Raw genomic sequence first — 14,420 nt, forward strand, 5'->3', positions numbered from 1 at the left:
TAAACTATGGGAGATGAAGGATGACCCAGGAGTCTGGGACTGCCTGTGGTAAGTGACATAAACCAAGATAAATGGCATAATATTAGATCCAGTGGATTAAAAGAAAATGGTGATGGAAAGGTTGGGGTATAGAGGGGTATATGAGGGGTTGGTTTAGGTTCCTTTTTTATACCACTAGTGACAGTGAGATGACAACTTGGAGGAGGTATGGTACTTCTTCCATGTGAAGAACTTCTGGTAACCCCAGATAATAGGGATAGATTTATGTTTTTAAATCACAAGGGACTATTATCTGATATTACAGAACTTCCTAATTTCTTTGTGCTAGTAGTCTGACCCTACTCAAAACCCAAGAGAAGCCAAGTAATTAAAAAATAAGAATCCCAACAAGTGTTCACTTGACTAGTACCACTAGTCCTAATCCTACCGACTTGAGTGGAGTAAGGAAATGATGGAACAGACATCCTTCTGCTAAGGGACTCAATGAACAAGGTAGAGCAGGTTGAGCTCTCAGACAATCTTGCTGCTAAAGGTTAAAGCTGCAGAAGCTACAAAAATTCACTAATAAAGATGCAACTGGGTGAGTGGCACCTAGTGGACAGAAGAGAATCACAGGGAAAAAGAAAAAGACCCTTAGATTCTTTTTGGGAAAGAATCAGCAGGCTTCCTGCTGAAGCCTGAAGCAAGAAAATTATGTCAGGGCAGCAGACAGGAAAACCTATCTGTTATGGCTAACAGTTCTGACTTCTGGAACAATAGTACTGGACCCACACAGTCAAATGCCAACTAGAATACTGTTATTTTTTAATAAAATTCTCAGTTCTTAGTGAAGGTCTTACTTTTTAGCCAGAGTTTTTTCTAAATTACTGCCATTAAATATTTGCAGAACTGTTCTAATGCTCACAGTTCCCATAACACACCTCTTACTTTAACAAGTCTAATGTTCAATATTGTTTCTGGAAGGAAGGAATAAACCTAAAAATAAAAGTCACTGTACTTAAGACATGAGTTATCATTCACCATGCTATGGTTCAAGAGGTGGTAGTGTAACGATCACATAATCAACAAAAGACAGTAAGAGAAGAAATACAAAATGAAAAACTAGTTTATCTTGTACATACAAATAATGAGCTGCCTAAGGCTACTATAGCAATGAAAATGCTCCCTTGGAGAAAATGAAACAACAAAAACAGAAATTTAACTACTGAACATGTTTCCAAGAAATTCAAAAAGAGTCAACAAAGAGTCCATGATAAAAGACTCCCTGCTGATCACTATAAGGAAAGTGAGAATGTGAAAAAGGACTAGAAGTTTTATGGCACTGCCTATCAAAAGTAAATTCAAAATATTCCCTGGTAGGGAATAAGTTAACTGAGTAAGTAAATTCTTCATTTATGGGAAACAAAGCCTTCAGAAACAAGACACTAATCCTTAAAAGAGAAATAATGTGTAAAAGAATCTGGAGTGTAAAATTCTGGGACCAGTTCCTGTCTCTCAGCTCTTCTCTTGTAAAAAGGCACACATATTCTTGAACCATAATGAAGCAGTAACAGGAGACTCTTCACTACAGGAAGCAGATGTGCAGAATGAGGCAGGTGCTTTCTTCAATGCCCATTCTTGGAGGGGCCAGTAGGTATACTGAAGGTTTTAGGTATCAATAGAACGTAAGGGGGATACAGGCATGCTTAACAAATAGCAGAGTTGTGTTTAGCAAGCAAGAGAGGAAATAATGCAATATGATGAAAACCTAGTGTCCAAATAGCTTCATCAACACTGGACTGAAATCATCTAAGCAGTGCTTCTACTAGATAAACATGTCTTATTTCTTCAACTGGATTAGTTCTGCTAGAGTTGAATATAGTCAGAATATGCTTTCTCTTTTATAACCCTAAATATCTAGTATCTCACTTACTTTCCCTAATCTATTATTGTTCCCTTTTTTCTACTCAGTCGCTGCCAATTCAAGGACATTTGCGTCTGAGTGAATGAAGTGGTTCCTGAAGGCAGTATATCCCCTTTCTTGCAGCTTTTGTCCGGATCTAAGCTTTCAGAGCCTCTTAGGGCAAGAACATACACACTTCTGAGAAGTAGAAGGCTAGAGCAAGGACCTTGGAGTCACTGTTTAGAGTCTGAATTCTGGCTCTGATACTTTTTATACAGTTTGGAAAAAGTTATTTAATCTATGTCACTACTTCATCTGGAAGATGAAATATTTACAAGGTTGATAATGAGTAGTTATCTATCATTTAATTATATCATCAATATCAAGACTATGAATGACAGACTTGGTAACTGACACTGGCTTCAGTATTCAAACTGAACTGGTTCAATATTCAATTCAGTATTCAAGAATTACTTTTAAAAAGTAGTAAGGATGGGCCGGGCGCGGTGGCTCAAGCCTGTAATCCTAGCACTTTGGGAGGCCGAGACGGGCGGATCACGAGGTCAGGAGATCGAGACCATCCTGGCTAATACGGTGAAACCCCGTCTCTACTAAAGAATACAAAAAACTAGCCGGGCGACGAGGTGGGCGCCTGTAGTCCCAGCTACTTGGGAGGCGGAGGCAGGAGAATGGCGTAAACCTGGGAGGCAGAGCTTGCAGTGAGCTGAGATCCGGCCACCGCACTCCAGCCTGGGTGACAGAGCCAGACTCTGTCTCAAAAAAAAAAAAAAAAAAAAGTAGTAAGGATGGCCAGATGTGGTGGCTCATGCCTGTAATCCCAGCACTTTGGGAGGCCGAGGTGGGCAGATCACCTGAGGTCAGAAGTTCAAGACCAGCCTGCCCAACATGGTGAAACCCCGTCTCTACAAAAATAAAAACAATTGGCTGGACATGATGGTGCGTGCCTGTAATCCCAGCTACTTGGGAGGCTGAGGCAGGAGAATCACTTAACCTGGCAGGCGAAGGCTGCAGTGAGCCACGATCACACTACTGCACTCCAGCCTGGGCAACAAAGTGAGACTCTGTCTCAAAAGTAAAAAAAAAAAAAAAAAAAGTAGTAAGGATGAAGATCTTTTTCTGAAATATAAATACTAGAGATGTTTAAAGCACTGGAAGTAAAGTATACTTGCTGCGATACTGAGATCTGGGTCTTCTGAGTGCTTGCAATTTTTGAGAGTTTGAAATTCCTTATCTGACATAAACCTAAACTCTAAATAAGAAGCACAAAGATCTTTTACTAAAGTTTTCTTTTTATTGGCCTTTTGTGAATAAGGGGGCCACTTTGGTATTTTAAAAAATACTACTATATCCCTATTCACAATGAGAATATAATGCCAAGGAAGACCACTAAACTGTATAAAACCCAACTAGAATTAATAGGAATACAAATGCACAGAATAAAAGGATGGGGATTGGGGTGGGAGGAGAAAAGAGGCCCAGTCAGTATTCATTTGCAATGGCACTAAGAGTGCAGAGCCCAGACTCAAGAAAGAAACTTACACCAGAGGCCAACATAGGGATTCTGCGAACTTACAAATTAGAAAATCATTTAATTTTGACTTTGTCAACTAGTCTTTATTGATACACTAATACAGTATATGTGGTTACCATCACAGTATTTTAATTAAGAGAGTGGAATTAATCCCGTAGGCTGGACTTTGGCACGGAAGGTGACAGTTTTCTTAGAAGGCCATTTTGACCTGAATGATAGGGCAATAAGACAGATCTGAGCATTATGGTCTTATATTCCTAGATACACACACACACACATATGCAACTAGGGGCCACCAAGACACCTCGCAATCTGTTAGACTCCTTATTAGAACAAGGTGTTTCCATCAGATCACTTAAGGAAAAAATAAGAATTGCCTATAAAAGTACTAACTGACTAGGGGGAGGCAGGGAAAATAAATGCTCCAAAGTTGCACTTAATTTTCATCACTAGGGTCATAGTAAGTCTCTAAACAAACAAAAATGCTGAAAGAAGATGAAAATATGAAATTATTGGGTTATAATTATCATTATACATGACAAGATCTTTTAAATACTCTCTCTCTCAGGGGAAGTAACTACAAGTACCCTATCACAAGGCAGCACAAAACCACAAGAATTAGGAAGTGAAGAAAGAAGAGAGCAAAGTAGATCAGCTCTTCTGAACTAAAAGGAAACATATGAAGGCTAAAAAACAAAAGCAAGAATTTATATAGAAAAAAATGGACCAGAAGTCAAGACTCCTGGTTCTGATCACATAACCTTGGGAAAGCTACCTAACTGTTCAGAGTCTATATATGCTACAGAACGGAGATAATACACATCCTGCCTGTCTCATAAGGCTTCTTTGCATATCAAATAGGGTAATATATGTTAAGGCACTATGAACATTGTAAAACAGCACAAATGTAAGGTAACAGTATTACCTACGTTGTCCCTCACCTTCTAAAGAGATTAAGTATGTTGTAGTTGAACGTGAAACAAACTTTCTTCCCTATTAGTTAATGCCAAAGCTATTGGTCCTTTTGAACTCCAGGGGAGGAAAAAAACCCCAAAAAAACAAAAAACAAAAAACACCTAGCAAAGACAAGTCAACCCTCAATCTCTGGTCTCATTTTTTAAATTAGAAATTCCTTTATATCTATTTCAGCTTTTTCTCTAATATTCAAGAGACCAAACTAAAAGGCTCTTTTGTATTCTTACCTTTGGAAGCTGCAGGAGCGAAGTGCCAGGAGAGAGAAGGCATCCAATATTGGAAAGAAATGGAAGAAAGAAAGGGAATCACGTATGGTTCTTTGTTACTGTAGACAGTCACTCAGCCACCCAAACTGTTAGACTCTATCCACCCCTTATTAATTATGTACTTAGAACTGGAAATTGCACATTAAGGCAATGCCAGAATCTGTTCAAAAGTATCATCAAAATGGGCCCAAATCAAGCTCTGTCACTTTAATCTCATATCCCTACAAGTTATACTGATACGAAATACCTACATACAACAGTTCTCTTTCCCAAACCAAGTAACTCCACAATATTTAATATAAAAACGTATTTTCTTTCTTTTGAATGGGAAAACCCATCGGTCTTCCATCCAACGTACCCTTTCTATCCTCACCCAGGGAAAGGAAGGGAATAGGAAACCTAATGAAAAAATATTCTAAGCCCTACACTGGACCTTTGCATCAAAGAGGAAGGTACTCACTCTTGGTCTGGGCAGAGAAGGTAAGGGTAAGTTTGGCAAAAAGTTCATTGTTCTCAAAGCGGTCCTCCTTCACCTTTGTCCAGAAGCAGTCCTGGGAGAGGTCCTCAGCCACAAGCTGTGGATAAAGGCAGGGTGTTAAGAATTAGTAAACTGAGCCCTGTACTTTTCATCCTAGAAAATGGATAAGGCTGTAAAATGGGTGGCTGGCTGATTATCAGCAACGTCTTACTAGAATAAGACTAACCTGAGGCACAGAATAGCTGCAGTGGGATTAGGAGACGATACTTCCAGTTTATTTGTTAATTGGTGATTATTCAAGACCATATATACTACATATCCTCCTCCTAACTCCATATCCTCTAGCTTCATAAGCATTAAGTCTTTATTTCAGAGAAGTTTTGCTCATCATCATATTTTTCCCACCAGTTTGGCTAACTGTGCCAAATTTGCTCATTTTATTAGCAAATCCCTAAGGTCCTTTATATTAACTTGGTTTCTAGAAGCAAAAGGCTCAGAATCACAGGCATCTCAAACACATCATGGGAACAATACTGTGCATGCAAATATGGCCTGTGTAGGCCAGGCGTGATGGCTCACACCTGTAATCCCAGCACTCTGGGAGGCCAAGGTGGGAGTATCACAAGTTCAGGAGTTCGAGAGCAGCCTGACCAACATGGTGAAACCCTGTCTCTACTAAAAATACAAAAATTAACCGGGCATGGTGGCGCACCCCTGTAATCCCAGCTACTCGGCAGGCTGAGGTTGCAGTGAGCAGACACTGTGCCACTGCACTCCAGCCTAGGCAACAGAGCAAGACTCTCATCTCAAAAAAAAAAAAAAAAAAAAAAATGGCCTGTGTAACTCACATCCTGCGGAATTGGGGTAGGAGAGTGGATTCATAAATCCATGACTTTGGGATCAGCACAATTATCAGTAGTTTGCAGACTAGTGAATGATTATTATCAAACTGTGTGTTACCATGGTATTCAAAGTCTCAGAGAAAAGGCAAAAAACATTAAGTATAAGTTTAGTTAAGATTAAATTCAGAGTACAGGGTTCACAGAACTCTCCACGGTGATGTATGGAATAAAGAAGATGCCTAATATCTGCTGAATAAACATAAGTATGAGTGAAACTTGAAGACAGAAAGATGTAAGCCCTAAGGAAGGCGCAGCCCATCCATGCACAAAATACAAAGTAGAAAACTGAAACTGTTTCTCAAGATTGACTGGTGAAGAAATAGACAGAAACTGTTACCTTGGACCAGTTTGGCCTCCGGAGCTGCACCTCTGGCTTATAAAGCTTTTTGGGGGTTAATCCAAATGGCAGAACTGGGGCTGCAGGAACTCCAAATCCAAATGGGGGAGGTGGAGGCATACCCATTCCGGGTGGAGGTGGAGGAATGCCAGGGCCTCCAGGAAATGGAGGAGGTGGAGGGATTCCAGGACCACCAGGAAGAGGGGGAGGAGGAGGTGGCATTCCTGCTCCTCCTGGCAAGGGAGGAGGCGGGGGGGGGATTCCAGCATCCCCAGGCAAAGGAGGGGGTGGAGGGATGCCAACATCCCCAGGCAAAGGAGGGGGTGGAGGGATGCTAGCATCCCCAGGCAAAAGAGGGGGTGGAGGGATAGCAGTACCTCCAGGTAAAGAAGGGGTTGGGGAGATGAAAATACTCCCAGTCAAAGGAGGTGGAGGAGGAGGTGGAGGAGGAGGTGGAGGAGGAGGTGGAGGAGGAGGAGGAGGAGGAGTGGTACTATCCCCAGGAGCAGGTGGTGGTGGAATAATAGTGCCAGAGTCACCAGGTAAAGGAGGGGCCGGGGGAGCAGTAGCACTACTAGGAACAGAAGGAGCTACAGTAATAGCCGCCGCAGAGAGGGAAGCCATTTCTTTCTTGGCATCTTCCAGTTCCTTTGTCAGCTTGGCAACCTACAGAAATAACATCAATGTGAGTACTTCTCACCCCACTTCAGGGACTACTGAGCCTGGAAGGAACCTAATAAATGACTTAATCCAAACTTCTCATGTTACAAATGGAGGAACTGAGGAGTCAGAGAAATGATATGATCACCTAAAGTCACACTGCTTAGCAGCAGAGCCAAAAGTAGAATTCCGGTCTTCACATTCTTAGTTCAGCATGCTTTGTATGCTTTGTATTAAGATGACGATTTCAACTTTTATGTTAAACTCTCCCTTGATTAGAAAATGTAAAGGTCAAGTAAATCAAACGTTCTAGTTAAATAACTAATATGTGCTACACAGATGATTATATAACCACACAAGTAATCAAGTTACCAGATACTTGATTTAAAGATCATTTAAGTATTCACTACTGCAGAGAGAGTGTGTAAGGATAAATCTGTGCAGAGATGACTAAAGTAACAGGAAATTAGCCAATTTTTAACAGTTTAGTTTTTATTCCTAATTTATTAGAAGACTTATTACCTTTATTTCTGGGTGGTAATGCAACTTACTTTACTCTTAATGTTCTTCTGTATTTTCCAGATTTTCTGTCTTACGTATTACTTACCCTCAACACAAACCAAAAACCAGTATATTATTTTAAAAATATGCACCACGTAACTAGACTACCTATTAGTAGCTGAACCCTCCCTAGGAGTAAGATGACTGACTCCTGTTCCAAGCCATGTGCATCCAGAGATTACAGGTCACTCTGCCTTCCCTGCTCAGGCATTACCTCTCCTGTGAGCTGGGACACCTCTGCTTCCAGGTCCTGTTTCTCTGTGGCAATTTGTTGCTTTTCAGAATGCAGTGCATCCTTTTCTCCCTGAAGATCTTGAAGCTTCTGCTCAAAGTCACTTTCCAGCTTTTTCATTTCCACCTGTAGCTCATGTCGGGCTGTTAACTCTGAGTCCAGCTAGAGAAAAAACGAATCAGGCTCCCAGCAAGCTCTCCATCTCAGTAAGAAGCACAGTATTATTACCCATAATTCCCTCCACCTCCTCTTTTGCCTGGGGGTGCTGGAATCCCCTCCCCCCACCATCTCCTGTTCTGGGCCAATACTTGATCTACAGAGCTCACAAATCCAGGCCATGCTTGGGGAAAAAAGCACCATGATTCTGACCTTAAAATCAAGGTCTGGCTGTGCGCGGTAGCTCACACCTGTAATCCCAGCACTTTGGGAGGCCGAGGCAGGTGGATCACCTGAGGTCAGGAGTTCGAGACCAGCCTGCCCAACATGGTGAAATCTCACCTCTACCAAAAATACAAAAATTAGCCTGGCATGATGGTGGGCACTTGTAATCCCAGCTACTTGGGAGGGTGAGGCAGAAGAATAGCTTGAACCCGGGAGACAGAGGTTGCGGTGAGCCGAGATGGCGCCACTGCACTCCAGCCTGGATGACAGAGTGAGATTCCATCTCAAAAAAATAGAAATAAAAATGAAAATAAAACAATCAAGGTTAAAGGAGAGGGGAATTGGTTCATTTCCATAGATTCCCTATTTTTATAGTTAAAAACAAATAATAAGATTTTAAAGGTATTTAAATAGGACTGCCATGATAGTACAATCCCAATATTCTCTAGGATCAAAAACCTATTCACCACAGTAAGAGTTCTTAACAACTGAAGAGAAAAAGATAACTCTGACATCCTCTAGTTCTACTGTTCTAAGGACCCTAGTTCCTATTGTTCTAGGCGTAAGAGGCCTAAAATGCCAAGCAAACCTGAGCATGCCATTACTATTATATGAGTATCATCTGTCTTTCTTTTCCTGCCCAGTAGCCCAAGAACTACAAGCCTACCACTAGAGCTCCTCATGAAGACATCCATATCACTTTCTCCAATGACTAACCTACACTGGAAAGGTTTCCCCTGGGCACTACACTATTGGGTGCTAAACGCTTCCAAAATACCACAGAAAAAAAACTGTCTCACGGATCAGGAAAATAATAATCCTCAAAGAAAGATATACTCAAACTCATGTTTTTGGTTTCTCATATGCACCTGCTTTTCCAGCTCTGCAGCTTTGGCTTCAGATTTCTCCACCTTTGTCTTATCAATCATTTGATCTGAAAAGAAGAGTCAGTGAGTAAAGCTCCTAATTCTCCTGGTCTATTTATTTCATACCTAAGCCCTTCCAAAGAACAGTCTTTTTGATCATTTTTATTATCTTTCTTAATGTTCTGCACTAGACAAAGAAATGAAACTTTCAGTTAAGTTCAACATGTAATCTGAGTGTGTGGTAAGGCCACCATGCTGGGTGGCATGAAGAATGCCTATGAGTGATGCTTTTGACTCTCTGAGACCACCAGGAGTTCCTGCAAAAGGTGCTGGTGTGTGTTTTATGTAAAAATAAACTAAAGACCTATAGATTCCTAGCAAAAATGCTGGTTATTACCTAAGAAAGGACAAAAATGGAAGTATCTGGGGACTGGAAAGGTATCTTCTCTGACATTTTCACTGAAACAAGATGCAAAATGAAAGGAAGAAGCAATACTTGGAAGAGACAGATAGAAGAGTATGCTTACCAATTAATCCCTCAATCTCAATCTGGAGGTGACGGCACTTGAAGTCAGGATCAGCCCCATTCTTGTGCAGAACTATCTGGGAAATACATTCTTCAATCAACTTATAGTACTGGGGTCTACAAGAGAATAAAACAGGGTCACCAAAGGAAAATCAAAATATAATTTTCAGAAGTATTCGGGACCAAGAAAACTTAACTGCTTTGAGAACTGAGAGACCTGGAAAAATTTTTGTAAAGTTAATACAAGTATCACTGCCATGCTAAGAAGACTCCTTTTTCCACATCAACTACCCTACCCCATCTACTTCAGATAATCAAAACTTCTTGCCATCTGCTCCTAGTGCGAACACTTTCCCATCTAAAAATTTGGGTTTGATCCTTCCTGTGATGGAGAGTGCTATTGCTAAATCTATACTTCTAGGAAACTAGAAAGAATTTTAAATTGCCACTTCTCTTTGCTATCATCTTCATCCTATTTACCTATTCCCCTCCAAAAACAGAAGGGCATTTCACCTTATACACTGTGACCTCTTCCATAGGGATGTTTTTGAGTGGGATTAAAGAAATAAGACAACTTCCTTTATTTCTGTGACTAATGAACCCTAATCTTGGGTCTTTGTCTTTACTTTTTCCCTTTACAGAACAATCTTTGAATTTAAGGAACTCACTCTCTCCACTTAGGCTCAAATTCAAAACTTCCCATAAGCACACCATCTTACCTGGCCTCATAGTCATTTCGGACCAAGAGTAAGTGCTGCAGGATGGAAAGGAAGTGTGGCTCTGCCTTAGAATCCTTCACTGTGTTTAAGAGAATCTGAAAGACTTCATTAAAGTCAGTGGAAAAGGGGAATAGGCTAAGGAAAGCAAATATGTAGAAATTATGTTTGACAGGTGGCTTATTTAACTCTTGAAAAAGCTAGGGACAAGTAGCAAGACACCACTTCCATTTTACTGGCTGTTCTTCCTGTAAACATCACCAGAAACTTTAAGCTCTCTAAAACGTCCTTTAGTCAAGGGACCAGTGAGTTGGGTGGTACTATACACACAGAGGTTTCCTAGGAAGTACTTGGCTTGAAGATCAGGCAGTAGACAGAAACTAAGAGGTAACTGCCTCAAAGTCACTTACTGAAAATATTAACAGGTAACTAAATTACTGCCTCTGTCAGTTCAAACATCTCTAAAAGCCAGTTCTACATCTTAGTAAGCTAAGCTATCACATTCTAGGAAGTTTACACTGATTTTGATGGCTTCCATGCTCAACAACCCTCAGATCACCTTTACTGACTTCCCTGGTTTATGATAAGGTAAGTAAAGCCAGCAGCAATAAAAATACATGTGCCTTATTTAATGAGAAGACACATAAGCCCGATGCTCTGTTCTGACTCATCATCTCCCAAACCATTCCACACAGGGATCACCGAACTAAATACAATGAATGGCTCATCTATCTTGAACCTAGTCAGTAAAAGGATATTCCATCTCCATGCGAATGTCATCCAGCCGTCCCTTCAGGTCATAGGAATCCTCTTCCCCTTGTTCATCAAACACATTTAGTTGCACTCTCATATCTTCGTTTTCAATCTCTCGAAGGTCCTATCAACAAAAGTAGAAGTTAGGGAAACCCAAAAGTATCCTCTGTGGTTAGAAACCTAAGCTTTTCAACCTGGTTTTTAATTGAAAACCAGAATTATCCCAGGGATGACTGGAGCTGTACAGCAGGAAGGAACCAGTCTAGCCTTTCTGATGAAGTGTAATATCTTACCTGCAACACCTGATGTAGCCCCAAGCGCATCAGTTCACTTCTGATGTGAACTCGGAAGTCAAGTTCCTCAGCTGGTGTGATGAGAGCATTGATCAGCTGTAAGCATCCAACCTAAAATAAGAAATTCAGCAGCTATGTCAATGCTAACTCCTGCAGATCAACAATCCATTTTCTTTACATGCATTCTTAGGTCCCCAAATACAACTTGAAAGATACAGTCCAAAAACTCTAAAAATGACTTTTCTACTACAGCAATGAGACCTGGTTTGAGTACAGAACTGGAGAGCCTAAAACTCTAAATGGATTCCAAGGATTTGACAGTATGTTATTGCAGGTCTCGGTTTTCCTAGATTGTAAATATATATCATGCCTTTTTCCATCTCATAATGAGGAAAACAGTTCATTCTTTACCTTCTTAGAAAGAAGGTTCATCATTTTCCCTTCATAACACATTCTGAAATGTAAAATATATAGTTGGGAGTCACTCCATGTATTTTATTAAAAGGTCAAATGAATTTGTCTGTCCATCTTGAATTCTATTCTCGGGCCCAGTTTCAGGGGCTATACATGCCTTCAATGCAATAGTGGTCCCACTTTTTAATCCATCCAGCAGTGGCTGGAAACGTTCCACTTCATCCATCTCAGCTCTTTCTGTCATTGCCTCCAAAACCCTTTCATTCCTGCCCAAGAGAAAGGAAATGGAGAGAACTTTCCAGGTACTCTAACACAAATTAGTAGATTACACAGGGGCACAGACCACTTAGGAAACAGGACATTACTAGTGTTCCAGATTTCTCACATTATATTGTCACCACTCAGTTTCCAGAAACTGCTGAAAGCTAAGGACCATCTCTTCAGGGAAATGCATTCCCTACAATCCATCCCTAGGCTCCTATCCATAAATACCAAATCAAATGCCCTGTTACATGAAGTATAAATTGATACAACTTTTGGAGGGACATTTAACAGTACTAATCAATTTCTCATGCATGTAACATATAGTCTACTTCTAGAAATGTATCCAACATATGTGCATAAATGTGAAAGAAGATATGCACAAGGATGTTCACTGCAGTATCATTTGTAAAAACGATCACCTAGAACAGATACAGAAATCTGCTTTACAAAATATCTGTAAGTTGGCTAAGCACAGTGGCTCACGCCTGTAATTCCAGCACTTTGGGAGGCCGAGGCAGGCAGATCACAAGGTCAGGAGTTCGAGATCAGCCTGGCCAATATGGAGAAACCCCGTCTCTACTAAAAATACAAAAATTAGCCAGGCCTGGTGGCGGACTCCTGTAGTCCCAGCTACTTGGGAGGCTGAGGCAGGAGAATCACTTGAACCCAGGAGGAAGAGCTTGCAATGAGCCCAGATCGCGCCACTGCACTTCAGCCTGGGGAACAGAGCGAAGCTCTGTCTCAAAAGAAAGAAAAAAAAATCTGTAAGTCCAGCAACAGGGAAATTGTTAAATAAATTATAGGCCATACATACATGTATATGGAATACTAAATAGCCACTAAAGATAATAAGGTAGATCTGTAAGTATGGATATAGAAGAAATGTCCAAGATCTATTATTAAAAAGAAACAGGTTTAAAAGAATGATTAAGCTTTCGTTAAACTAAATCCCTCTTCAATAATAAAAATCTATCCTATATATGCAGTTGGTTTTATAGGCATAAGTGTCATTCTTCAGCTCTTAAGATACTATCTTTTGTGGTAGCAGATGTCTAGAATCAAGGGAACGCAATATGTTTGTCTATGCTTAGAAAACTTTCTATGAGACTATTCCATGCCATTAACAGTCACTGTCTCTGCAGAACAGGATTTGGCAAAGGGATGAGGCAGTTAAATTTTACTTTATATACTTCTATATTGTTTGAATTTTAAAAATAACATTGTGCCACTTCTGAATTAAAAAAAAAAAAAAGAATAGTAAAAAGAAATCCTCATCCTAGACAATACAGACATTAATGGTGATATGGGAGACATTTTGCTATACCTCTGATAACCAGTGGAACATTCAGGATAGCACCCATCATTTAGGAATTGTTCTTAAATGTTAAGATTCTTAGTGTTCACTTCTGGGAAGAAACACCTAATATTTATGACCGAGGGGACACCCAACCAACTCAACTGTCCTCTAAACTAAGAGAAAATGATAAAATGGAAAATGGAGAAGAAAAATGATTCTAGTCACATACATGTCCTCTGGCTGCGGTAGAATACAAAGAGCAGAAAGCAGCTTAGCTGCATCAATCATCATGTTGGGAACAGCAGGATCCATGGCTCTGACCAGCAGTAGGATTCCTTCTTCTGTCTCCAGCATGGTCTTGATTCCAAACTGGTAGGGCCAAGAACAAAGAAAGGAGTCTGAAAGATGATAGCATCTAACTGGGGACAAGTTTAGGGGTTGTTATGAGTTGAATGGTGTCCTCTTAAATTCCAGTGTTGAAGTCCCAACCCCCAGTAACTCAAAATGTAACCTCATCTGGAAATACACTCATTGCAAATATAATTAGTCAAGCTACAATGAAGTCATACTGGGGTAGAATGGGTCCTTAATCCAATATGGCCAGTGTCCTTATAAAAGAAGAAATTTGGATACAGATACATACAGAGGGAGAACACCATGTGATCACATAGGCAGAGATCAGGATGATGCATCTACAAGATAAGGAGTGCCAAGGATTGCCAGCAAGCTATCAGAAACTAGGAGGGGTATGGAACATATTATCACACACAGCTTCAGAAAGAACCAACCCTGCTGATACCCTGGATTTTGAAATTCTAGCCTTTCTAGAATTGTGAGATAATAAATTTCTGTTAAGACACCTAATTTTGTGGTACACTAGAAAACTAATACAGGGGTAGAATACTTTTCCCAATATACTTAGAGATGAACATACCAAAATAATTTTCTAGGAGGTACGACAGAATTAGATGTCTTCCAAGAATAAAAGTCTTTGGTTTATATGTTTCTTGTTAATTCTCTTCCTCCTAATCCAATGGAGTAAGTTAATTACAACAAAATTAAACA

At 40.3% G+C, this 14,420-nt stretch overlaps 1 protein-coding gene across 2 annotated transcripts in view; it reads right to left on the reverse strand.

The window, feature by feature from the left end:
- The window catches only part of DIAPH1 (diaphanous related formin 1), a 106,666-nt gene that overhangs the window by 53,339 nt on the left and 38,907 nt on the right, over positions 1-14,420 (reverse strand). For both annotated transcript variants that reach the window (XM_010388244.2, XM_010388245.2), the window contains 11 exons: positions 13,585-13,724; positions 11,952-12,060; positions 11,381-11,491; positions 11,093-11,211; positions 10,338-10,454; positions 9,620-9,735; positions 9,096-9,160; positions 7,828-8,007; positions 6,393-7,058; positions 5,136-5,250; positions 4,637-4,645 (listed from right to left, as the gene is read on the reverse strand). In XM_010388244.2, the coding sequence (XP_010386546.2) occupies positions 4,637-4,645; positions 5,136-5,250; positions 6,393-7,058; positions 7,828-8,007; positions 9,096-9,160; positions 9,620-9,735; positions 10,338-10,454; positions 11,093-11,211; positions 11,381-11,491; positions 11,952-12,060; positions 13,585-13,724 (1,747 nt within the window). The remainder of the gene's footprint in view (positions 1-4,636; positions 4,646-5,135; positions 5,251-6,392; positions 7,059-7,827; positions 8,008-9,095; positions 9,161-9,619; positions 9,736-10,337; positions 10,455-11,092; positions 11,212-11,380; positions 11,492-11,951; positions 12,061-13,584; positions 13,725-14,420) is intronic.

Source organism: Rhinopithecus roxellana, chromosome 3 (assembly GCF_007565055.1).
Source record: "Rhinopithecus roxellana isolate Shanxi Qingling chromosome 3, ASM756505v1, whole genome shotgun sequence".
In the NCBI taxonomy this organism is placed as follows: Eukaryota; Metazoa; Chordata; class Mammalia; order Primates; family Cercopithecidae; genus Rhinopithecus; species Rhinopithecus roxellana.